The sequence below is a fragment of the Macrotis lagotis genome, chromosome X, assembly GCF_037893015.1.
Source record: "Macrotis lagotis isolate mMagLag1 chromosome X, bilby.v1.9.chrom.fasta, whole genome shotgun sequence".
NCBI classification, from domain to species: domain Eukaryota; kingdom Metazoa; phylum Chordata; class Mammalia; order Peramelemorphia; family Peramelidae; genus Macrotis; species Macrotis lagotis.
Window position 1 is genome coordinate 697,599,775 of NC_133666.1, and position 26,266 is coordinate 697,626,040.

General features: G+C 53.5%; 1 protein-coding gene across 2 annotated transcripts; it reads left to right on the top strand.

Moving 5' to 3' along the window:
• On the top strand, window positions 1–26,266 carry TOP3B (DNA topoisomerase III beta). Of its 2 annotated transcripts, XM_074206598.1 has the most exons (19): window positions 1–99; window positions 248–355; window positions 1,001–1,132; window positions 2,503–2,609; window positions 3,944–4,018; window positions 8,076–8,272; window positions 9,231–9,387; window positions 13,838–13,951; window positions 15,373–15,463; window positions 16,211–16,365; window positions 17,738–17,843; window positions 18,477–18,623; window positions 19,401–19,574; window positions 19,924–20,028; window positions 20,381–20,509; window positions 21,182–21,331; window positions 24,131–24,231; window positions 24,541–24,742; window positions 25,708–26,266. In XM_074206598.1, exons 2-19 carry the CDS (start codon window positions 286–288, stop codon window positions 26,187–26,189), a joined length of 2,694 nt encoding a protein of 897 aa, XP_074062699.1. In that variant the 5' UTR covers window positions 1–99; window positions 248–285; the 3' UTR covers window positions 26,190–26,266. The 2 variants fall into 2 exon arrangements, with proteins under 2 accessions (XP_074062699.1, XP_074062700.1); XM_074206599.1 differs by lacking the exon at window positions 19,924–20,028.

Sequence of the window (26,266 nt, forward strand, 5' to 3'; positions counted from 1 at the left end):
CGGAAGTGCTCGGGGTGAGTCGGAAGTAGCCGGCGAGGCCATGGCGGCCCCCTGAGCGGCATCCGGAGCCGGAGCCCGAGCCGGAGCGCGAGCCGAGCGGTGAGGACGGGGCGGGGCCGGGGGCGGGCCCGGCGAGGAGGGGGGCGGGGGAGGCACGCATGCGTGTGAGCGCGAGCCCCCCGAGCCCCGGGAGCCCCCCGAGCCTCCTTTGCCTGAGGCCCGGCCTGGGTCCCCTGCCTCCCCGCAGAGTCGGAGCGGCGCCCGTGGGCCCCGAGCGGCCGCGACATGAAGACGGTGCTGATGGTGGCCGAGAAGCCGTCGCTGGCCCAGGCCATCGCGAAGATCCTGTCCAGAGGTGAGGGCCGCGCGGCCCCCCGGCCCCCGGCCCCCGGGGCTTGGGATCCCCGAGGCCGCGCCCTCCGACCCCCGGGGCTGGGGGCCCCCACGGCCGCGCTCTCCGACCCCCGGGGCTGGGGGCCCCCACGGCCGCGCTCTCCGACCCCCGGGGCTGGGGGCCCCCACGGCCGCGCCCTCCGACCCCCGGGGCTGGGGGCCCCCACGGCCGCGCCCTCCGACCCCCGGGGCTGGGGGCCCCCACGGCCGCGCCCTCCGACCCCCGGGGCTGGGGGTCTCCGGCTGGGAGGAAGGGCCGGACCGGCTTTGGCTAGCTCCGCCTTCAGCTGGCTTTGTGACTGGGGAAGGGTCTGCAGGAAGGAGACCTCTCCCGGGCCCGGCCACCGGGGTTTTTACAATTAGTTTTGTCTTTACTTAAATTGCAATTTCTTTCGCTCTATTCACAATTATTTCGGTAGGACCATTCTGGCTCGTTGGGCTTCCTTGTCGTGCATTTAAAACCATCATCCTAGGAGGGGGCTTTGCCACTCTGCCTCGAGGCTCCTGAGATGCAGGGACCCCCGCTATCCCGTGCCCATCGCTGGCCTGGCTCCCGGCCGCAGCAGCCGCTGCCTCCTCCTTCACCGTCGCTGTTCTGTTCTCCCAGGGAACATGTCCTCGCACAAGGGCCTGAACGGAGCCTGCTCGGTGCACGAGTACACCGGATCCTTCGGGGGGCAGAGTGTCCGCTTCAAGATGACGTCTGTCTGTGGCCACGTCATGACCCTGGACTTCACCGGTGAGGCCCCGTCCACGGCACTTGGGTTCAGCGTTCAGCACATCGGGCCTGGGCTAATAGGGAGACCCGGGGCACCCCGTGGTTGAAGAGGCCAGATGGTCTCCCCAAAGGCTTCCTGGAGGAGGAATCCCCAGGCTGGCAGTGCCAGTGGGACGGTGCAAGAAGGCCAAGAAGGAAAGCTTGGCATCAAGGAGTAGAGGGATCCTCTGGGGGATCCTGTCGTCAGAGAGAGTGAAGCAGCCCCTTCGGGTAGACAGAGAGCATCTCTGAGCAAAGAGGTGGCATTAAGCACCTGCTGTGACCTCTGGTGCCCAAGAGACACAGACGGAAGGGAGATGGTCCCTGCCTGGCTCTGGCCAGAAGCAGCTTTCATGAACCTGACCCAAAGGGTTGGTGAATGTCCTAGAATGGTATTCTGCAGGCCTCTTTCTTTCCTTATGGAGTCAAAGTTGTAGCTCCCTGGAGAGTCCTAAGCTGGGGCTTTCTCTGGATCAGCCCTTCCCCCATTCAGGAGGCAGCCTTGCATATGTCTCTAGGATTCCTGGTTGGGGGGGGGGGTGTCCACCCAGGAAGGTTTGGTTTTTGTGTGATCCTCAGGGGGAGCAGCCCCTGTGGGAGCTTGGGGACACAGAGCCCACCCATACCTTCAGGCCATTCTCTCTAGGACAGATGCAACCCTTGGAGGCTCCAGGAAGGGAAAGTCCTGCAGCTGTGGGTCCAGGGCTCTCATTGGTTACCAAGCTCCATCTCCTCTCTTTTAGCTTGGGTGAATGTTTCTGTCAGTGAGGTCTGCACCAAGTTATCCTGATAGCGTGAGCTCGAGTTTTTAGACTACTTTACCAATATCATCTCCTTTGATCCTCACAACAATCCTAGGAAGGAGGAAAAGTGGAGGAAACTGAGGCAGACAGGTGAACTGGCTTGCCCGGGGTCATATAGCTAGTGAATATTTGAGATCAGATTTCAACTCAGGGCTTCTGTCTTTCTGTGATTTTTTTTTTTTCTAAGGCATTGTGTGACCCTGGGCAAGTTCCTTCCTTTCCGGGGCCTCAGGTTGTCCCCTCCATGACTGAGGAGTTGGACTAAATGATGGTACTAATAGCTCACCTTTAAGTGGTGCCCTAGCATTGCCAGTACTTTTACTATTACTCTAAGGTTGGGAGAGATGAAGTGAGTGCCTCAAAGTCCTCGGCCAGGAGATGATAGAGCCGGGGTCTATCTTTTCCTCCCCTTCTCCCCCCACTGATGGGGGCACCCCCATTGGGAGCACTGTCGGCCCCAGCCTCCTGGAATTTGCCTTTCTCAAGAGGCCCAGCAGAAGCAGTCCCACTCCCAAAGAGGGTCTCACTTAGCACCATTTTGACTTTCAGGGAAATATAACCACTGGGACCGTGTGGATCCTGCAGAACTCTTCAGCAAAGCCCCCACCGAGAAGAAGGAGGCCAACCCTAAGCTGAGCATGGTGAAGTTCCTCCAGGTCTGTGGCTGAAGGGCCATTGTTATTGTGGGGGGGTTCCACCATGGTGGCCCTGGTGGGGAGGGGAGGACAGATAGTGGGGACTCCACTTTATAAATGGGACAGCTGAGGTTCAGTAGATTGATGGGCATGTCAGAGTTGGGTTCTGAGGGCAGGTTCCCTGATTGCAAGCTCCGGACTCTTACCCTTGGTCCACATGGCCCCTCTCTGTGTGCTGCTGAGGTCCTGAGCTGGCCCATCAACCCCCTCTGTGCTCTGGGCTGATTGGGCCTGCAGGCTGCTGCCAGCTTCACTGTACCCAGGCCCAGTCTGATCTTGGAGAGAATCCTTGGCTCCTCTCACCCCCTCCCTCTGGGAGCAGGAGACAAAACCAACCATCTCCCCTTATCTCTCCGTTGCCACAAGGCCAGAATGGACCCTGGTGAGTCAGGGGGTAGTTGCTGAGGGGCGGTGGAAGCCTATCCCCCTCTTTCTCTTTCCAGCATTTGAAGGCCTGTCATGTAGAGGCCTCTGGGTGGAAGCTGCCGAGGCTGTTTCTACCCTTCTGAAGGTCCCTTGGCAAACTTTAGAGCACCACCACTGGTAGTACAGTGGGGCTAGAGCACCAGGTCTGCAGTCAGAAAGACGAGTTCGAATCTGGCCTCAGACTCTTCCTAGCTGGGTGACCCTGGCCAAGTCACTTCATCCTGTTGACCTCAGTTTCCTCATCTGTCAAATGAGCTGGAGAAGACAGTGGTAAACCACTGCAGTGTCTTTGCCACAAAAACCTCTGATGGGGTCACACAGAGTCAGACACGACTGAAATGACTGAACAGTAGCAAAGTGTTATTCCATACCATAAATATAAGACTTTTCAGCATGGGGTGAGTTTTCATCCCCAGAGTCACTCCAGAGATGACTGGGGGCTCACTGACAGGCCTTCTTATCTCTGTGGGACTGGGATGGGATGTCCTGTACTGATGGGCTTCTGTCAGTTCTCTCCAAGGACACCTTCCCTCTTCCCCCTTCCACAACATTCCTCTCAGAGCTACCTCTTCCTCCCTTTCCCCTTAGGGGTTTGCCACCCACTTAGGACCCAGTTCTTCCTTAAGAGGTGATTAATAGGGCAGCTAGGTGGTACAGTGGATAGAGCCCTGGAGTCAGGAGAACCTGAGTTCAAATCTGGCCTCAGACACTTATAATGACCTAGCTGTGTGGCCTTGGGGAAGCCACTTAACCCCATTGCCTGGGAAAGGGTGACCTCAGCCCCACCATAGGCACAGGGCCAGAGCCAAGGCCAGCCAGGTTGCAGGGAGGTTTGGAGAGAATCTCAGGGATGTCTGGTTTACTTGTAGGTAGAAGGCCGAGGCTGTGACTACATTGTGCTCTGGCTGGACTGTGATAAAGAAGGGGAGAACATTTGCTTTGAGGTGAGTGTCTCCAGGCGCCGGCCCCCGGCTTAGACCAGAATGCAGGTGCTTCTTCCAGGCTAGGACAAGAGTGCTGAGGACCCTGGGCCCACAAATACCAATGTCTTTGTCTTCAGCGGGGAAGTTCATGGTGGGGACTTCTAGAGGCAGGCAGACTGTTGCTATGTACCAGGCCCTGAGCAAAGCGCTGGCAATATGAAGAAAGGCAAAAGGTAGCCCCTGCCCTGGAGTCCCCTGGTCTAGTGGGTGACAAGTTGCAAACACCTATATGTACCCAAGCTGCAGATGAGGAATTGGTCCCCTCAGAGCTGCCCTGTGTGAAGGGTCTGCTCTTAGAGGTAATGAGCTCCCTGTAATTCCTGAGAGCTCTCCCCCGAGGCATCCAAGAGCTTGTGCCCATCTGTCTCTTCCCTGCAGGGCCCTGGGTCCCATGACCCTGAAGGGCCCTCAGTACCTCTGACTGCTTCCTCTCTTCTATCCCCATTGTTCAACCAAACATTCCCTCTGTCCCAAGTAACCAATGGGTTTTTTTAGAAAAATAAGTATGGAGGGCCACTAGGTGGTGCAGTAGATAGATAGAGTACTAATCCTGGAGTCAGGAGGACCTGAGTTCAAATTGACTTCAGACACTTAATAATTACCTAGCTGAGTGACTTTGGGCAAGTCATTGCCTTGCAAAGAAACCAAAAATGTATTGATGTATTTTCTTTTTTATACCAGTTCCCCCCCCCCCCCCCCCACAATTCCTCTCACAGAGTCATCCCATATAAAAACTTGGGCAGTGCTTAACACTTGTGGCCCTCCCCACTCCCCCAGTGTCTTCTCCTCACCCTCTTTTCTGTTTGTTCTCTGCTGTTTGGCAACCATCACTGTTGATGTTTTATGGTGGGTTTTTCTGTTTGTGTTGTTAAAGGCAGTTTCCATATTATGTCCTTGGTTCTGCTGACCTCACTCTGCCTCATTTCATTAGCTCTACTCTTGCGTCTCTGGAGCCGTCATTTCTTACAGCACTGGAACATTCCATTACAGTCAAGTGCCATAATCTGTTTATCTGCTCCCTGTCAGTCAGCATCTACTACAATTCTTTTAGAGTACCCACCCCAGGCGTTCACATGGACTATTTGTGCCCAACCTGCGACAGAGCATTTCAAGCTCATATTGGTCTGGTCAGCCATGGTTAGACGCACTGATACAGTGAGGTCATTTTGGTCTTCTTCGATACCAAAGGACAAGAACTAGCCAGCCAACCAATCAACTACAATTCATTGCTAATGCATAAAAGTACTGCCCTAAATATCTGGTGTGTACAGGCCCTTTTGGGGATATAAGCCCATTAATGGAGTCTCTGGGTCAAAGGGTTAGAGAGACACTGTGATCACTTTACTTGTATAATTCCAAGTTGCTTCCCCAAATGGTTGTGCCATTTCACAGCTTCACCAACAATGCACCTGTTGGTCCACAGCACGAACTCTTCCAATCTGTTGTCATCTTGGCCCATTTTGTTAAGGTGAGACCTCCAGGTTGTTTGGATTTCCTTCTCCTTTACTCTTAGCTATTTGGAGCAGTCTCTCAAATAGTTGACCAATAACCTTTTCTCACTCCTTCCTTTTGGACCTTTTGGTAGCCTTTGATTCTCACCGTCATCCTCTCCCCAGAATACTTTCTTCTCTTTGGGGTTTCAGGAAATTGTTCTCTCTTTCCTGCTAAACCATTTCTTCACGTGATGATCTCATTTAGCTCCACAGGGTTCAATTTTCATCTCTGGGCAGATAATTCTGAGATCTGAATATTCATCCTTAGTCTCTTTCACGAGCTCCAGGCCTCATATTTTGAACTCTCTGTCCCCAAGCTATGTCAGATTCAGCATGGCCAAAACAGAATTCTGTTTTCTATGACATTTTCCCCTCTTCTGAATTTCCCTTTTAAAGATTAAAGAATACCATTGTCCTTCACAAGTCTTCTGGAATTGTCTTTGGATCATCAAATGTCATTTATGGATTTAAAAATTGTTCCTTTCCCTCCTCACTGCACACTAGAGAAAGCTACCTATAGTCACAGATATGTATATCTATTTATTTGTTTTTTTTTCCCTTAGGGTTTTTTTTTTTTGCAAGGCAATGGGGTTAAGTGGCTTCCCCAAGGCCACACAGCTAGGTCATTATTAAGTGTCTGAGGCCGGATTTGAACTCAGGTACTCCTGACTCCAGGGCCGGTGCTCTATCCACTACGCCACCTAGCCGCCCCTACGTATATCTATTTAAATCCAAACTATGCATCCAGACTCACTATATCAATGCGTCCAGTTCCTTCTCTGGAGGTAGACAACATCTTCCTTCCCAAGTCTTTTGTAGTTGGTTTAAATGTTAATAATACTCAGAATAGTTCATTCACTCTGAGTCATTCTTGGAGCAATATTGCTATTGCTGTATACAGTGTTCTTTTGGTTCTGCTCATTTCACTCTTCATTATTTTTTGCAAGTACTTCCAAATTTTTTAGGATCATTGAGCTCATTGTTTCTTACAGCATATTAGTTTTTTTTTTTATCATAATCACAGACCACAGCTTGTTGAGCCATTTCCCAAAGAGCAGACATCCCCTCAGTGTTCTGTTCTTTGTCACCACAAAAAGAGCTGCTATAAATATTTTAGAACCTGTGAATTCTTTTCCTTTTTCGAGCCTAGACCTAGTAGTGGCATTGCTAGGTCAAAGGGTTGAAGCAGTTTAGTACTCTTTGGGCATGATTCCAGATGGCTTTCCCACATGAGCAGTTCACAACTCCACCAATGATGTGTCAGGGCCCAGTTTTCCCGCATCCAGCCCTGTCACTTTCCACCACATGGCCCCCATCACCTCCCACCCAGATTGGGGTCAAATTGACTCCTGTCTCAACTTCCAGTAGTCCAGCTGCCACATGGTGGCCCCAGGCTCCTTACACAGTAAACTCTTGTGTCTTCCCATTATCCAAGGCCAATCCTGAAGTCCTCGGTTTGGTGTTTAAAGCCTTCCCAGATGTCTTTCACACTGCTTCCTACCTCCTCCCCATGCCTGTCATGCTCTGCTTCCTCACCTTGTTGCGTCCCCAACTTTCCTTACAGACTCAGGGAGTCTATTTCTCAGAGGCTTGTGTGTAATTGGAAGTTCTCATGTCTCCCTTTAAATCATCATTTCCTTGGGGGATGGCAGCTCTTTTGGCATTTTTCTTTGTCTCCTCTGGGCTTTGGGTCATGCTTGGTACAGAGCAGAATGAATCACATTTATAACAGTCTGTTCCCTGGGTGATCTTAGTCTAAGGGGAGATGAGATGAGGACACAGGTGGGGGGCCCTAGGCAGGAGTGGCTCAGAAAACATCCCAGAAAAAAAATGTAAAGTTGGGAGGAATCACTTCAGACTTTTGGAGATGACCCCTCAGCTTGACCTCAAGGGAAGATGTGAATGAAATGGGAAGGTGGAAAGGCCTTCCTAGTCTAGGAGATGGCCCACGTGAAAGGCCCTTTTGAGTGATTAGAATCAGGCAGTGTAGTGACCGGTGTAGGCCTAGGCAGCAGGAGCAGGCTTGATGATCTGGCAGCAAGTTTCTTTGAGGCTGATCAGTGAGTCATTCCCACAAGAGCCTGACTGGTTCCACCTACTTTATTTTGACAATTTGCTGGAGCATTTGGCCCAGGGGAAATGGTCTGGGAATAATAGGAACTGTTCGAAGCTCTTCCAAAGACTGAAGGAAGAGAGTTCTGGACCTGTTGTCAGGAAGACCCGAGCTCAAATCCAGTCTGGACAAGTCATTTCATGTCTGCCTGCCTCAGTTTCCTCCACTGTAAAATGGGTTGTGAAGATCCAATGAGATCCTCTTTGTAAAAAAAGCACTTAACATTGGTTAAGTACACAGGAGGTACTTGATAATACTCATTCCCTCCCTTGCCCCTCACAGAGATGCCACAATTCTCTCTCTGACATTTTGAGGCATGAGGCACTGCCTCATTCTACTTTTCTGAGAAAGTTACCACCTCCCACATTTTGATGACTTGAGGTGCTCAGCCCTGCCTGTCTCCTTCACCTAGGTCCTTGATGCCGTCCTACCTGTCATGAACAAGCCTCGGGGCAATGAGAAGATGGTGTTCAGAGCACGCTTCAGCTCCATCACGGACACGGACATCTGTAATGCCATGGGCCGCCTGGGTGAGCCTGACCACAACGAGGCCCTCTCCGTGGATGCTCGGCAGGAACTTGATCTCCGGATCGGCTGTGCTTTCACAAGGTACAGGGAGAACCTGGCCAGGGAGGGTCTTGCAGCCAGTCCATGCATGGCCTGGACATCATCTCCTTTCCTCTGAGCTCCCACAGACGGACAAGCCAGTTTTTAGATAAGATTTGGGGGCATTAAGGGCCAGAGTGGGACCTTGAACATTTTCCCTCTGACAAGGAAGAAGCCTTTCTTCTCAGTACAGGCCACCCATTTTCTCCCCTTTGCTGTGCCACCTGATGTGGAGGTTGGCCTTGGGTAATGAATTTCAGCTTCTTGTTCATCTTTAGCCCAAAGTGGTCCCTTTGGGTGTCCCCTTACACACTCCTGGGAGACCTCCTCAGCCCATGTTCATCCTTCCCAGACAGGATGTTCTCCTTACAACTTATGGGTTCGAGGCTTCTCAGCTTCCTGCTTCACTGCTCACTGGCCATGTAGCCTTGTACAGCTGCTGAAGGCCTCAGTTCCCCTCTGTGAAATAGCAGTAAGAATGTACTTCCCATACTCCACAAGAATGTGAAAGAAGCATCTTACTTGATGTCGATTTGTACTGCTATTTGCATTATAATGACTGTTCCTATTCTCCTCTCTTGAAGGCCTTCCCATTGACTGAAACTCTTCTCCCAGCAGGTCCCATAGACCACAATTGCCCTTTTCCTTTTCCTCCTGTGTCTCACTGTTTCAGGGCCACGAACTTGGCAGAGTGACTGCAGCTTCAGGGGCAAAACTCCAAGTGTGACTGATGGCCCTGGGACAATCTGTATGATAATGACAGCCCCAGGCTGGCTCCCAGAGGCTGGGCCACCCAAGCATCCACCCATTCGTACCTAGAGGCCAGGTGGACATCTTGGGGGATCTGGGTGCTGACTGCCCTTGGCTCACGCAGGCAGCCTGTGAACACTGGGGCTGGAGCCCTGGCCCTCTGGACGAACAGATGAATGAAGCACTCAATCCTCTCTATTTTTTTCCTTAGGTTTCAGACCAAATACTTTCAGGGGAAGTATGGCAATTTAGACAGTTCACTCATCTCCTTTGGGCCATGTCAGACTCCTACCCTGGGCTTCTGTGTGGAAAGACATGACAAGATCCAATCATTCAAACCCGAGCTGTACTGGGTGCTCCAGGCCAAGGTTGGTCCTTTGTATCTTCCCTTTTTTCTGGGGGTGGGGGTGGGGTGGGGGGTCTAGTGGCTGGAGACCTGTACTGGTTCCTCTTTCCAGGTTCTGTGTCAGGGTTTTGAACTAATGGACCCCCACTGATAGTATCTTCAGCCTGGAATGTGCCCTGCTCAGATTCAGGGGCTTGGCCTAAGCCAGGCTCTTGTCTGTGGTTTCTAGAAATCAACTGTATGAGTTCACAAGGAAGCTGGGGCTGGCCCTTCAGGATGTCAGATGAAATATCTGGGGAAACTCTTGGGCCATTGAGACAGACTGAGGGAACGTCTGGTATTGTCCTCTGCCCAGGGCAGATCACCTTGGAAGGACATGCCTGGTCATCAGCCCTCTTGTTCTAGGGAGGATGGCCAGGGCACTCAGAGCCATTCTCTACAACGGGAGTTACTTTTAAAGAACATGGAGCTTTCAGTCTACAGAAGAGAAGTAAAGAGTAAATGCTTATGGGCTTCAAGGACTTGAAATGTTGTCCCAGAGAAGAAAGATAAGCACTAACTTTAGTTGGGCTGCATTGGGAAGAATTGATAGAATTATAGGGAGACAGATTTCAACCTGATCTATGAAAATATCCTCACAATGTGTGTTGTTTGACAGTGGAATAGCCTGGTCCTGGAGGGATTTGGAGGCCTTTCCCCAGAGCTTGGAAGCCCTCTTGTTGGGGATATTCATAGGGAAACTTTTGCAGTGGTTGGAATGCTGTGGACTGGTCCTCTGGAGTTTGTCCTCAGTCTTCCCTCCTCTCCCTTGTGGTTCTGAGCCCTAGGCAGTGTGGGCACCTAAGGGCCACCTCTGAAGCTTGAGGGAGGCAGAGGGGAATGGCCTCATCTGGATAATTAGACCCAAAGGGGTCCCACCCAGAGACAGTTCAGGTTCTTTGGTGTCTCCTCTCTCTTCTGTACCAGCTCTCATCTGGGTTCCAAGAAACTGCAGCACCTCAATAAAACTGTCCCAGAAGAGGAACCAAAACAGGTTAAGGGTAGGGATAACTGAGGTTAGGGGAATGTATATTCCAAGCATGTGAAGCCTTGTCCCAGTGGAATGGGCAGATAGAACAATTTCTTCCAATGGCCATGAAAGTAGCTGAAGCAGGCTCTGGGGAGCCTCAGAGCTCAGTTAGACATTGAAGGCACCAAGGCCATTCGTATCTCTGGTCATGGCCAGTTCTTCTGACTTTTTGTCCTGCCACTGGATTTGAATGATTCTGTTTGAGAGAGTGAGGCAAAGGGGCAGCTAGGTGGCACAGTGGATAGAGCACCAGCCTTGGAGTCAGGAGGACCTGAGTTCAAATCTGGCCTCAAACATTTAATAATTACCTAGCTGTGTGGCCTTGGGCAAGCCACTTAACCCTATTTGCCTTGCAAAAACCTGAAAAAAAAAAGAGTGAGGTAATGACTTTGTCATTTACTGTCACTTCAGTCCAAGCCTGTGATTGTCATTGGTCCTCTTTTATATGAAGGACAAACAACTGTCTTCCATCCCGTGGTATTCATAGCCCCCAGAAGCCACCACAGTGGTGCCCTTGGCTGCTTCCTCATTAACCAGGGCACAGGAGCTCCTGTGGCTGCAGCACCCTCCTTCTTCCCCAGCAGCTGATCAGGGAAGTGGTTTAGAGGAGGAAACAGGCTCAAATTGACCAGGATTTGTAGCTAGATCCCCAGATGTGGAGACCAAGTGAATTTGGTTTTCTATTTTGCTTCATACAAAGTTAACTGCTGGGGATAGCATGCAGGGAAGGAGAGCTGGCTGTCCATTTAGCCTTTAGACTGTAGGAAAAGGGCCTGAGGATGGGAGGATTAAAAAGCAAATTGGTGTCCTTAAAGAGATTTTAGGCTGTTGCTGGCATTCCTCAGCTAGCTGGCTCTCTGCTAGAACCCTAGAACCTCCCATTTGGATGTCCAGTTCTTTACCAAGGGAGGGATTCCCAACAAGTTCTCATCCTGCTGCGTTGAGCCTCATGTGACTTTTATTTTTTCTTCATTCTTATTTGTTTGTTTCTTCATTCATTTCTTTTTAGCAGTCGTTTTTTCCTACAATTTGAGTTCCAAATTTTCTCCTTCCCCTCAGTCCTTCTCCCTCCCTCTGATAAGGCAAATACTATGACACCAGTGTGACATATAAAGGCATGCCAAAATATTACCTGTTGGTTCCCATGGCTCTCCCATCTACAGCCAGGCCTTTAGAAGATGCCAGTGAGAGCTGATCCTGCCTCCTCAATGTCCCTCTCAAAAATAACAGTAGCGATACCTTAAAGAAAAACATGCAGAAGTTCTCACAAAGAAATGAAACATCACCAGGAATAATGAGCAGACTATCCCCACTTGATACAGTGAAAATTAATTGTGAAACCATTCTGTGTAATCTCAGAGGAAGGGGATATCAAAGCCACAGCAACTTTAGAAACAAAGCGAATTCCATGTGATGGAGGAATTACAGTGACAAATGGACAAAGGAGAAATTCTGAGGGGAAATAGGGAAGGAGACAAAATGGAAATGAAACTCTATTGTTTAGAAATCCTCATTGAAAATAGGAAATGGAGGGGCAGCTAGGTGGCTCAGTGGATAAAGCATCGGCCCTGGAGTCAGGAGTACCTGGGTTCAATAATTACCTAGCTGTGTGGCCTTGGGTAAGCCACTTTAACCCCATTTGCCTTGCAAAAACCTAAAAAAAAAAGATAGGAAATGGACAGAGGATGCTTAGCACAGGAGGGTTGAGGATGTGGAGAATGGCAGCTGAATCTCAGAACCAAGCCCAGGAAAAAACTCATCTGGCTTTAGATTGTGAAGTCGTTGAGATGCTGGTGATAGACCTGGTGTTCAGATTCCACAGAGACACCTCAGCATAACTGGGCTCTGGGTATCTTTTTGTGTCCTCAGACAGACCATAGGCTCATAATTGATATCAAGCCCCTTCCCCTTGGGCCTGGGGTCAGCTGGTCCAGTCCCTTCAGAGGGTCAGGGGAGCTTGCCTGCCAGCAACACAGTGGTGGGTCCTTGAAGTTGCAGCAGGATGTCCAGAGACATCTTCATGAGCTGTAATGGCTCCCACATTCATCCCTTGACCTAGGAGATAAAGCACTACCCCTGAAGTCGGTTTCCTTTTCAGTGTCTTGCAGGTAGGTAAGCCCCTCCATTCTTGCATGACTTGGATCCTGGAATGGTCACTTTAATCCACATTCAGAGAGGACATCTCACCTCCTCAGAACCAGAAAATTCATAAGGGCTTAGCAAGTTATATGTGGCCAGACAAGCACACAAAGGCTAAATGGTATCCTTGAGCCATACTTCCAAGTAATCTTGAGACTTGACCACAGGACTCCAGCTCCAAATCCAGGACCTCCTCTCTAGGCTTTGTTTCCAGCTGATCACTAGCCAATGGGTGTATAAAATCTCTCCTTCTCTTATGTTGTTAAGCCAAAGGAGATGGCAAATATGTATGATGGCTGCATGAGGCAGAGAATTTTCTTTACCGGGACGGTGGTCTCAATTGGATCAGAGAATGTAGACCATGGGCTGCCAGGAGGCACCACAGTGCCTAGAGAGAGGTCCTCCCCTGTCAGCTGAGCTGGAGAAGCACTGGTATTTTGGCCAAGAAACCCTCGTATGCTGTCATGGAGAGTTGGAAACAACTGAACAAAGCAAGCAAAAAAGGATTTAAAACCAGAAAGGACCTTAGAGATTAGTTAGTCCAATCCCTTCCTTTATTTTTATTTTTTTGAGATTTTAGGTGGTACAGTGGTAACAGCACTGGGCCTGTTGTCAAAAACACTCTGTTCACATCCAGCCTCATATACCTTCTAACTGTGTGACCCTGGACAAATCACTTCATCTTTGTCTGCTTTAGTTTCTCATCTGTAAAAGGGGGATGGGGTAATAATAGCATCTTCCTCTCAGAGGTGTTGCGACATAAATAAGATATAAATCGTAGAGTTCTTAGCACTGTGGTTGGTACACAGTAAGTCTACTCCTTGTCATCATCATGGGACTGATTGCATCAAGCTCCAGAATAAGGTCACCTCAGTGAACTTCCCAGCTGCTCCAAAGACTAGCCTGACAATCTTATTTATCTCACAACACCTCTCCTTCCTTCCTTCCTTGTCTCCCAGTCAGCCCTTAGAACAAAGGAGGGGTGGCTAGGAGGTACAGTGGATAGAGCACCGGCCCTGGAGTCAGTAGTACCTGGATTCAAATCCAGTCTCAGACACTTAATAATTACCTAACCCCTGGTTGCATTGCAAAAAAAAAAAAAAAACAAAACAAAGAAGGAAAAAAAAAGAGAAGAGAAGCAGGTCAGCAAAGCTCACCAACATCTGTAGCAGGATCCTACACCCAGAGCCCCCATCACTGCAAAGAAGCATGGGGAGGCCCAAGCTTGGCCACTTGACTCTTAACGGTCCCCTCTTTGCTGCAGATTAACCCTGACAAGGACAGTTCAGTCATTTTGGACTGGGATCGTGTGAGAGTGTTTGACCGGGAGATTGCGCAAATGTTCCTAAACATCACCAGGATGGAAAAGGAAGCAAAGGTGAGGACATGCGTGTGTGGTGTGTTAGTCGGGTGGGCCGTTGCCTTGGGTCTCAGGCTGTAGAACAGGCTGCCAGCTTAGCCGTGATCCTCCTCATCCAAGCCTGCAATTAGAGATTGCTCTGTTGTGGCTTGCCCTGGCATTCAGTCTGTCGGCAAGCCCTGGGCTAAGTTATGGGGGTACAGAGAAAAAGGGGAGAGAGATGAGGGGGGCAGTCACAAATACCAGACATCACATCTACAGGGTAAGCAAAGGTCATTTGTATTCTCCTCCTCCCAAGGTTAGGGCTGAGGCTCAGAACAGAGAGCATAGACCCACATCTTCCCACCCTTCTCTGTGGTTGTGCTACCACAGGTCACCCTACGTGGTTGCACACCTGCATGCTCACCCCACCCCCACATGCAAGCTGGCCTCTGAGCTCCCTCCTGTCTGTCCGTCCAGTTGTCTGGTTACACGGTTAGGGTCTGGCTCCAGGAGTCATTGCCAAGGTTGCCCCACACAACACTGGTCCGCTCTACACCTGGCTCCTAGGAGCTGCTTATGAGCTGTTTGGCAAACATCTGGAGGCCTTGGGGTTTTAGTCTCCACCAAGTGGCTGGCAGAGGAGTGTTGGTGAGCAGACACACACACACACACACACACACACACACACACACACACACACCACACACACTTGCTCTCCCCTCTGCCCTCTCCCACTCTGAGGCTGCCTTTTCAGCGTAGCTTCTCAGGCCTGTCCCTGTTCACTTTGGGAGCATTAGATTGTCCCTTGCTGCTGCTGCCAGTCATTAAACTTGTGTTTTGTGCCTTTGGTGGCATCCGAGCCACAGGGACACATGTTCCATGGGTGCAGGGTGACCTTTGCCTCCTCTGTGAATTTTGTTCAAAGGAACCACATGCAGGACAGTGAGGCCTGGAGAGTGGCTTCTCTGCTGTTTTGTCATTTGTGAGTTTCCATTAGCAGACAGTGGAATTTCCTGCTCACCTAGCCCCATGTCTTCTCTGCCCACCGGGTGAGGATCCTACCTTGGTAGAGTACTAGAAATGGAGAGCCTGAAGGCACTTCATCTGTAGTCCTCATCTTAGAGAGAGGCTAGTGAACTGGCTGGCCTGTTAGGAAGGGCCAGAGGGAGAGGGGCCTGGCCAGTCATCCAGAACAACAGTTGCATTTAGAGATCAAAAACTGCTTCACCCTGAGCCTCCATTTGCTGTCTGGTAGTGAGGGTGCTATAATATGGGGGGGCCACCTGTGATTTGAATGGTGTGAGGCAGACCACCACTTCTGAATCACAGGGCCAGGAAAGGTGATGACTCGCCAGGGTCACACAGCCTGGCACAGCCCTGGAGGCCCGGGTGAGTGAAGCCAGATCAGGCTCCTCTCACAGCCTTCGTGATGGGTCTGGGGATGTCTCCTCTTCAAGGTGGAAGGGACGAGCCGAAAGGAGAAGGCCAAGCAGAGACCGCTGGCCCTGAACACAGTGGAGATGCTTCGCGTGGCCAGCTCCTCTCTGGGTAGGTGAGGCAGTTGGGAGGCTCTTCACTGGGTCTTGGGAGCAGGCCAAAGGGCCTGGGGTCATGGGGTGTGAGCCCTTCACGGAGGTCACATTACAAGATGGAGGCCCCGGCAGTGTCTTGGCTCAGGTGTGGCCTGAATCCAGTCTGTCCTTGGTTTCCTCTCTGAAATGCAGATCATAGCAGCATCTGCTTTCCTTATGAGATAGGTTTTTACAAACCCCAGGTGTCACATGAATGCATGGATGCTGCTGTCTTTAAGAGGCCACTCTGGGGTTGGCAGTGGCCTACAGACTGAGTGGGGGAGGGTTGCCGTCTGCCCCAGAGACCCCGATAATCCCAGCTGCCAGTGCTGAGCCAGCAGGGCCGGATATCATTGTCTGGACTCCCTTAGCCGGCTGAGGAGCAGCAGAACACACATGAAACATGGGGTGCCCTGAGACTGTCAGAAATTTAAGGTGTGGACTTTGATGGTGCAGACTCAGAGCCTAGGCCTTGTGGGACAGGTGCTCCTCTCCAGTCCCTCGTGTGCCCCCAGGCCTTCCACCTTGCTCACTAGCTAGTTTGCTGAGTAAGGTGCCGCCTTTGGCATCGGGGAGATTTGGTTTCACATCCTCCCACAGTTATTAGCTGGGCATGACTTTGGGTCCTCTGGGTCTCCTCTGTCATAGAAAAGATTGGGATTGAGGACCCCTCAGGGCCCTTCCTGCTCCAACCAAATGACCATCTGAGCCCGTTTTTTTGTAGGAATGGGACCCCAGCATGCCATGCAGATAGCAGAAAGACTTTACACCCAGGGCTACATCAGTTATCCCCGGACAGAGACGACCCACTATCCAGAGAACTTTGATCTGAAGGGGTCCCTGAAGCAACAAGCCAACCACCCCTACTGGGCCCAGACGGTGAGTGGCAATGGCAGTGGCAGCTCCTTCCAGGATGCTGCTTGGGCCAAGGGCAAGAAGCGCGTTACTCTGGGAAGCATGGCTCAAAGTCTGAACAAGGCCTCTCTAGAGAGAGGTATGAACTGGGAGCAGATTTCTGGGGGCCTGGGGCCAGCTGGAAAGGGTGGGGGAGGATGGATGACTCACTTACTACTGCCACAGATTCTCCAAGCCGCTCCTTGGCTTGGTTAGATTTGGTGGTTTCTGTAGGTGTCCATCCAGCTTTATAGACTCCTCCTCTTCTGCCCTAGAGGTGGAGGTGGACCCAGGATGGGGGTGGGTACTGGAGACAGAGGCCCGGATCAGACTTGCCTCCCTGCACCAAGTGACCCAGATGAGCTGATGCCACCTTGGCAGCTTCAGAAGGGAGCAGGGCATGCTGGGGAACTGACTGGCTCTTGGTCACTGCACCAGACCCAGATCAGACCCACTTAGAGTGCAGAGTGTTAAAGAGACTGAGCATGATGCCCAATGTTCTAGGCTGAGTTTTGGTCCCATAAAGGCAGGACAAAGAGCAGCCCTGTTCTCTAGGAGCTTTCCTCTAAAGGGGCACAGAGAGGGGCGGCTAGGTGGTGCAGTGGATAAAGCACCAGCCTTGGAGTCAGGAGTATCTGGGTTCAAATACGGTCTCAGACACTTAATAATTACCTAGCTGTGTGGCCTTGGGCAAGCCACTTAACCCCATTTGCCTTGCAAAAACCTAAAAAGAAAATAAAAATAAAGGGGCACAGAGGAAGAAGAGGTTGTATCATGTTCCTACCTAAGGGGTCACTCCAAGGGTACAGGAGGAGGAGGGGGAGGCCCTTAGATCAGGCTTCTGAGGGGAGCTGAAGGGCTGGGGTGAAGGCTGAGGACAGTTTGAGCAAAGGTTGGGAAGCAGAATAGACAGACAGCTACTTTGGCCAGAGCAGCCAGTGTGTAAAACGAGGCAGCCTGCACCCTTATTCCCTCTGCCTGGACCCATCCAGTCTTCTGTCCTGTCTCCACTTGCCTCAATCCCATCCACACTGAATCGGCTACTTGAGAGTCTTCCTTTGGCCAAACCCTGCTCAGAAATCTTTGGTGCCCCCGCTCTCTCAGCCCCTTCCCCACTGACGAGGCTCTCTCCTGTCTCAGATCTCCCCTCACAGACCAGCTTGTTCTGTTCTGTGGCGTCAGATATTGGCTGTCATCGCTCTTAAGAGGGCTTGAAATGCCTTGTATCACTCCTATTTCAGGTCAAGTCCTGAGTCTCCATACATCTCTGTGGGTGCTGTTCTCGTGACTCTCCTTGCCTGTGGGGCACCCGAGAGGCCTCCCTTCCATTCCTGGGCTTTTCTTTCATCTCCCTCAGGTGAAGCAGCTGTTAGCAGATGGCATCAACCGGCCAAGAAAGGGCCATGACGCAGGGGACCACCCCCCAATCACACCCATGAGATCTGCTACAGAGGCAGAGTTAGGTATGTATGGCTGGGGAAATCAGAGGAGTGGTCAGGGACAGAGGAATGCCCAGGAGCCCCTTGAGCCCCCAAAGGGTCCAAGCCATACCCAGGCTGCTGGGAAAGGAAGTGGGGAGACCAGCCCTGGGACTCTCCTGACCCCTCCTCAGAGCTCTCCCTGGCCCTGCTGTCTGGAGGGGCTAGTGTGAAGGGTGACAGAGAGTGAGGCTCTGGGAGCAAGATGAGGGGTGTTGTGAGACACTCAAGAGACTTGGGTGCCAGGAGCAAGGACAGCCCACCATCTCAACCCTTCAGATTCTGGGAGGATTGTCCAAGGAGGTTTGTAGGGGAGCTGGTGTTGGTTGTAGGGTCGGGTTTGAATCCTGACTCCCTCACCAGCTTGGTGGTTTGAGAAAGGCAGTGTCCTTGACATAATTTCCCCTGCCCGTAAAGAGGAATGTCCAAAGGAATACACTTTAGCCTCCTGCATTGCTCCAAGAAAAGGCCCTTCTACATTGGTAGAGGGTTCCCAAGTAGTCAGGCCTGGAGGATGAGCAGGGGAGACTCGGGGCCCTTTGGCCGGATCAGAGAGGAGAGGTGGCAGCACAGATCGTGGGGAGCACCTGGCTTTATCTGGCCCATGGCTTGTTTCAGGGGGTGACGCCTGGAGACTCTACGAATACATCACCAGACACTTCATTGCCACTGTCAGCTATGATTGCAAATATCTCCAGAACACCATCTCTTTCCAGATCGGGCCAGAGCGTTTCACCTGCTCAGGGAAGACGCTCATCTCCCCAGGTGAGAGGAGAGTGGCAAGCCGAGTGCGCTGCGCCTCAACCTTTGGTGGAGGTGGGAAGTGGCCCTCTGGTGCTACATCCATACCTCCCCAGGACCTTGGCTTCCCTTGGGACCTTCCCTACCTGGCTGTGCATCCTCTGAGAGCCCAGGGTCCCCTCCATCTTCCAGCAAGACTTAAGGAGAGGAGGGAGAACTCGGTGGAAATTGTAGGGGCTCTGAACGGCCTAGTGGTTTGTGCCTTCTCTCATCAACAATGTGGCAGTGCTCCTTTGGGCATGGCAATGTCCTAGGGACCAACAAGGCAAGGCAGGTCTCCCCGGGCAAGAGGGGGGGGGCAGGGCTGTCTGTGAGACAGGTGTATTGGGGCTTCTTCGAGGCCCCACCAAGGGACCAGCAGCCACAACCTGGAGCTCCCTCTGATGGAGCAGGCTGAGGTGGGGCCAGTGCCGATCCCCCTGATGGGAGAGGGCTCCTGGGAGGGGCTTCATGAGATAGGGCCAAAGGCAGGCCCTGACCACAAGGAGCTCCCAGGCTGATGGATGGACAGCAGTCTGGCCAGTGACCCCTGTCTAAGGTCATAGAGTCTTGGAGGACTTTCCAAAGTCATTGGGGGAGTCCCACTCCCCACATAAAGAGGCAGGCATTTCCTTGGCAGTATTCCCAGTAGTCATTCCCCCTTGTTCTTGAAACTTTCCAGCGGGGGGACTCCCTCCTCCCCAAGCCAGGCCAGACTTTGTCTATAGACCGGTCTGATTTGGGGGCTGCTTGTTTGTCCAGGTTTCACTGAGATCATGCCTTGGCAGAGCATCCCCCCTGAGGAGAGCCTCCCCAGCTGCCAGAAGGGGGACATCTTTGCCCTCAGCGAAGTGAAGATGCTGGAGAAGCAGACAAGCCCCCCCGATTACCTGACCGAGGCTGAGCTCATCACACTGATGGAGAAGCATGGGATTGGTAGGTACCTCTGCCCAGCAGCAGGCAGTGCTCTCCTGGGACCTGGCACCAAGCTGTGGCCTTTCCTCTGGAAGAGTCAGGAGGACAAATTAGAGAAAGGTCCCACAAAGCAGAGGGACCCATTCTGTGGGTGGGGCCTCCTGAGCCTTCTGGTCCCAGAGCTGACCCCCCCCCCCACACACACACACTTCTTCTCTGGATGTGTCGTCCCTGAGCTACCTGCCAGGCCAGTTTGTTTAGGAAGCCCCTTTTATCTGCAAGGGTCACTCTCCCCAGATGGCCTGAAGACCCTCTCCCCTCCTCCTGACTTACCTCTTCAAGGACATCCTCCCTCTTCCCCATCACCCAGGTTTCCAACTCCTTTGTACATCTTGTCCTTTGTCTCCTATATCCTTCCCTCCCCTGGCACTGCCCCGACCTCACTCATCACAACAAAAGCACTGGGAGAGATCCAGTGAGTATCCCTCCTGGTCCCCGGGGACCCCCCAGCTTCTCTGATTCCCTGGCCCCTGAATACAGGAAGGACTCTGATCTATGTGCAAGACAGGCTGGGAGCAAGAGAGGGTCTGAGCTGAGCCACTTTTTGGTCTGGAAGCTGCCACAGGTGGTGGGAAACAGGACATGGACAGGACCCACTGGGACCCCACGATCTGTCGACAGCCCCAGGACCCAGAGATAAACCCTTGTTATCTGGGCTACCTCCCACCCCACCCCAAACTAGGATTCTGTCTGCCTCAGTAGTCTTTACTAGGAGAGAAGGGGGGGTGGGAGGAGACCCCCACAGCCTCGTCTCCCTGGTATCTCAGGCACAGATGCCAGTATCCCTGTGCACATCAACAACATATGCCAGCGGAATTATGTGACTGTGGAGAGCGGGCGCAGGCTGAGACCGACCAACCTGGGCATCGTCTTGGTCCATGGCTACTACAAAATAGGTAGGGGCCGAGTGTCCGGGAGGAGGGCTCCAAAACCAGAGGGTTTCACTAGATGGCAGGACAGGGTTTTAGTTGGAGCCTCAGGCCAGAGAGAAGTCTCAGGCCAGTCAAGGAATGGCCTGGACACGGAAGGGAGGGTGAGAGCTGGGATGCTCGTGGGGCCCTGGGTTGTCTGAGCTGGCAGGGACGTGCACACATGTGTTACCTGTAGAGGACTCACAGATGAGGCAGCCTCTTCTGCCACACCCAGCCTCACCATCCCCCAGTGCCAACAACTTCCCCAACTCCCCCAGGCTGGAAGGCCCTTCCTTGGCCTTTCCCCAAGGCTTTTCCCCTCCTCCCCAGTCTCCGGGTCCTCTATCTGTGGCACATTCTCCAGGCATTGGCATGATGTCGTGACACAGGAGGCAACAAAACTATGTTGATGACCTGTCTTGACTCACCACCTTGAGGGGTGACAGATGGACAAGTGTTCCCTCCTGGTGACCGGGCCTGGCCTGGGGGGAGTTGAGACCCATTTGCCCAAGTGTCTCCTTTGGCATCAGTCATTTACTCCGTGATGTCAGGGACATGTGGGCGGAAGAGCCCGGGTCAGAAATTGGGGAGGCTTGCTGGCTGGGCCCGGGGCAAGGTGGCTGCTGACCACCTGCCTGCCCTCTGCTTCTTGGCCAGATGCAGAGCTGGTGCTCCCGACGATCCGAAGCGCCGTGGAGAAGCAGCTGAGCCTGATTGCCCTGGGCAAGGCTGACTACCAACAGGTGCTGGAACATACTCTAAACATCTTCAAGAGGAAGTTTCACTACTTTGTGGACTCCATCGCAGGTGAGGCCCTGCCACCTCTCCTGACTCCTGCTGGGGCCTCCTCCCCTTGCTTTCTCCAGGGCCTTCCTCACAGGGCCTCTTTCCCTCTTTAGGGCTTAGGTACCTGGGCAGTGGGCAGGGGAAGTAACTGGCCCTTCACCATCCTTGGTGGGCACTGGGTCTCCCAGCTCTGTCCTCTTCCCTTAGCAAAACTCATCCCAAGGATGCTTCCTGGGCTTCCAAGCCCCCCTCTCCTGAGCTCCCCCCTCCTGGGAGATCAGAAAGGGCTTCCTGGAGGGGGCAGTAGCTGAATGGGGCTTTCCTGGAGCTGCCCTTTAGTAGTATTTGTCAGGGACAGGTCCTGGACCTGCAGTTTCATTAGTGTAGGGGGCCCCCCAAGATGGCTCTCAAGGGCCCCAAGGGTTCCCCCAGCCAGGGTGGGCTCGGCCCCAGGCCCTCTGTCTCCTGGTGCCAGATACAGCGGAGCATAGCCCCCATGCCCCCAGCAGAGCAGCACTCCCTTACCCAGAAGAAGCTGGGGCCACTAGTGCAGGAGGAGGCCATGGCCCCTTCCTCCCAGTGGGGACCCCAGGCTTCAGCAGGCCGAGGTCTGACCATGGGCCCCAGACAGATGCAGAGAAGACCCTTTAGAAACCCACCATCCAAGGATAGCAAGGAGGAAGTTGGGTGAGTTTACAACCTTTGTTAATCGTTTGCTGTGCTGTGTGCCCGTTCTGATGGGAGTTGGGCAGAAGAAAGGAGCCCCTGCTACCAAGGAGATTGTATTCTGATGGGGCAGCCTGGTGAGCCCAGGGAGTGTCCTGTCTGCTGCCTTCCTGGAGAGAGGGGACCCCACCCCCCAGTGAGAGCTCAAGCCCAGGTCTGACAGGTCTTGACCTGGTGCCAACCCGCTGGATTCTCAGCCTCTGCCCAGGGGCTTGGGCCTTGGCTCAGGGGGGGCATCCATACCTTACAGGCCAGGTCAGACAGCTGAGCCATAGAAAGGGAAGAACCTTGAAGAGAGCAGAAGTGCCACAAACTCCCAGGGCAGGGTTCTGTGGGGAGGGGGAGGGGGCTCTCCCCTAAGATCCCAGGTTATGACAGGCAGCTCAGCCCTTGGCAGGAGAAGAAAACCCTTTGCAAAGTGCCTGTAGGGAAACATGGAGAACCCACAGCTGGGTGGTCTCAGTTGGGTGGCTACCTGCGGAATGTAAGTGTTTGATTAAGCACCTACTGTTTGCTAGGCGCCATCCTAGGAGTGGACCATTGTCTTTTTTTAGGTTTTTTTTTTTTTAGCAAGGCAAATGGGGTTAAGTGGCTTGTCCAAGGCCACACCATTAGGTCATTCTTAAGTGTCTGAGACCGGATTTGAACCCAGGTACTCCTGACTCCAGGGCCGGTGCTTTATCCACTGCACCACCTAGCCACCCCAGACCATTGTCTTTTATTCCTTTGCTCTTGTCCCTGTACCCCTTTGACCCCCTTGATCATGCAGGCAGCATGGGCTCTGGAACCCTGCTTCTGCCCCTCCAGGTTGAGGGCCCTCAGCAGGCCCCTTCTCAGATCCCAGCTGTTGGTCCTCCTGGTCTCACAGCCCAGGTTCCGGCCCACTGCCCCATGGTCTCCAAGCGCTGGGCCCTTATCTCCCACTGATTCCTACCAGTCACTCCTCTTGACACCTTGAGGTAACCAGCTCCCCTTGCATCTCATCCAGCAGTGGCTGGAGACAAGCTGGGTCCCCGGGGGCACCGCGCAGCCACCTGCTCTTCTGGCCTCTGCACTGGCGCCTCTAGTTGTGTCCTGGCTCTGAACAAGTTCAAGCTCTTCCTGTTTGCCACCTCTTATGATGGCACCAGCAGAAGGACAAGCAGGACGTTTACCAGGACAGGCTTCCAGAAAGGACTGGCAGGCTTCTGTATGCCCATGGTGGGCTCAGCCCTTCCCTGAGAAATGGGCACCTCCCGTCCTGCATCTTTGCTACTTCAGATAGTGTTGCACTGAACAGGTGGCCTCCTACTCTCCTGGACTTTCTCAGGAGAAATATGTCCAAGGGGATGAAGAGTCCAGTGAGATGGAGCCTGTGAGGATGGGGTGGGGGGCTGCATCGGCCCCTGCCACCTTTGATTGTCCCAGCCTGTAGCTGAGTGTGAAATGAAACACCCGCCCATTGTTTGGACGTGCACTTGCCCCATGATGAGTGAACCTGTCCTGTTGGGGTCTGCCCTCTTGGCAGTGCCCATCCCAGAGGGGACTTCTCTTCCCCCTCTGCTCCTTGAACCATCCTCCTCCCATCTTCACACTTGAGATACTCCTAGGAAGTGGGACAGGAGCGGCAAGGTCACTTGGGGTCAGCTTTGACTCAGGCCTTTTGACTACCGAGCCGAGGCTGGCTCCTCTGCCATGTCAGTTGTCTCCCTCGCAAGTGCAGCTTGTATTGGTGCCATCACCTCCATCTTTGTGCCTCTCCCAGAGCCACACCCAAGGCAGTGCATACTGTAGGTGCTTAATAGGTGTTGAATGAATGAATGACTGAGCTTAAAGTTTCCTTTTTAACCAAGTCAGACTAGAGGGAAGCAGGTTTTACCACCCAGTGGCCTGTCTGGTCCAGCAGGGTCAGAAAGGGGCTTGGTCGGGAAATGCCAGGCAGAGCTTTGGGCCAATGCTTGGAGACTTCCCGGCTCCCTGGGCCCAGGCTCTCAACAGCTGGCTCCTCTGGTGCTGCTCCTTGAGCCTGTGCTCTATACACCTCTTGGTGCCAGCTGGCTGTGTGGGGCACCGGGCAGGGGTCCGATGTCCATTCTTGCCTTTCTCGTCCTTCAGGCATGGATGAATTGATGGAAGTGTCTTTCTCACCTCTCGCTGCCACTGGCAAACCTCTCTCCCGGTGTGGGAAGTGTCATCGTTTCATGAAGTACATCCAGGTAAAAGTCCCCATGCCCAAGCCCAGCCCCCCTGGGCAGAGTAGGAAGGGGAGACCTGGCCATCTGCAGTTTGCCGCTGCCCCCTGTGAGCCTGAGGAGGCACAGGGCCTGCCGGCCACCTGCTGCCAACATAGCTCATGGAATCTGGTCCCCTCCTCACAGAACGGGGGGAGGTGGACCTATCCTCTGCGAGGGCCATCACTGTCACTGTGGCCTGGAGGGTAGTCTGGATGGTGTAGAAGCTCTTGCTAGCTTCTTGGGGTGCCCCCTCATCCTGAGGCCTCTGCAGTCTGTGCCTGTTGCTTCTAGGCCAAGCCCAGCCGCCTGCACTGTTCTCACTGTGACGAGACCTACACGCTGCCCCAGAATGGCACTATCAAACTGTACAAGGAGCTACGCTGCCCCCTGGACGACTTTGAGCTCGTCCTCTGGTCCTCAGGCTCCCGGGGCAAGAGCTACCCCCTGTGCCCCTACTGCTACAACCACCCGCCCTTCAGGGACATGAAGAAAGGTAGAGCCTGTGGGCCCAGGGCTGTGGGAATGATGACGGCTCCCATCTGTGGGACGCTTCCTGTGTGCATGTGTTTGGGGAGGGTCTCTCACGGCACCTTGCGTGGTGGTCTTTGGAGCTCTTCTTGGACAGGTCACTGGTTTGGGGGAGGGGAGAGAGGCCCGGGTCCACATAATACTGCCCACTAGAACAGGGTTGTCAGGGTCAGAGAGCCTCAGGTAGGCAGCTGGTGTGTCCTAAGCATGTGCCAGACCCAGTGGACCAAGGCCAGGGAGCAGATCCAGGTAAATGCAGTGAACACAGGGCGCTTAGTGACAGGGAGGGGCCTGGCCATCTGGGGGGGGGGTGGGGTTGGGAACAACACCCAGATGGGGAGAGGCCTGTTTGTGTGGAGCCCAGTGCTGAAGGAGCTGGGAGATTCTGAGAGGCAGGGCGTAGAAGGGAGGGTTTGCCTGGCCTTGGGACCGCCTGGACAAAGGTGGCAGAGGTGGGGAGGGGAGGCAAGCTGCATGAGCTTGGGGGTAGAGGCCTGAGGGAATCACTGGAGCATGGGGTGGGGGTCGTGGTGAGATGGCTGGAGGAGGAGCGGAGTGGGTGAGCCTGGAGGCAGGGAGGCGGTCTGGTCTCATCCCCCTAGCCTTGGCAGCCTGGGGAGAGAAAAGGAGGGCTTGACTGCCACCTGGTGGGTGGGCTGTGCCAGAGTAGAGGGAAGGGGAGGGGGAGCACCAAGTGCTCCTCATTTCACTGGAATTTTCTCTGGAAACTTCAATCCCTTAACTTCTGAGCTGGACCAGCTCATCACTGAGGTGGGGAGACAGCACAGGTGAGCCCCAGCCTCCCACCCAGTGCCTGCCATTCTTGGGTTGGCTCACAGCCTCCTCCCCAGTGCCTACTGTCCATGGGTCGGCTTGTGGCCTCCTGGCCCGTGGCAACTGAGGCCACCTCCTCTCCTCATCTCTCTGCAGGGATGGGCTGCAACGAATGCACACACCCCTCCTGTCAGCACTCGCTCAGCATGCTGGGCATCGGCCAGTGCGTAGAATGTGAGAGTGGCGTGCTGGTGCTGGACCCCACCTCTGGCCCCAAGTGGAAGATGGCCTGCAACAAGTGCAGCGTGGTGGTCCACTTCTTTGAGAATGCCCACCGCGTCCGGGTCTCTGCGGACACCTGTGAGGCCTGTGAGGCCGCCCTGGTAGATGTTGACTTCAACAAGGCCAAGTCGCCCCTACCGGGAGATGAGACCCAGCACACAGGCTGTGTCTTCTGTGACCCAGTCTTCCAGGAGCTGGTGGAGCTGAAGCATGCGGCCCCCTGCCACCCTATGCACCGCAGCGGTCCTGGAAAGAGGCAGGGGCGAGGACGGGCCAGGGGCCGCCGCCCTGCAGGGAGGCTCAACCCACGGCGGCCCAAGGACAAGATGGCAGCCCTGGCCGCCTACTTTGTATGATGCCCCTGCCCCGAGGACCTCTTTTAAAGCCTGGACCCTTGAGGGCCCCGCAACCATTAAAGCTTTGTTTCACTTCT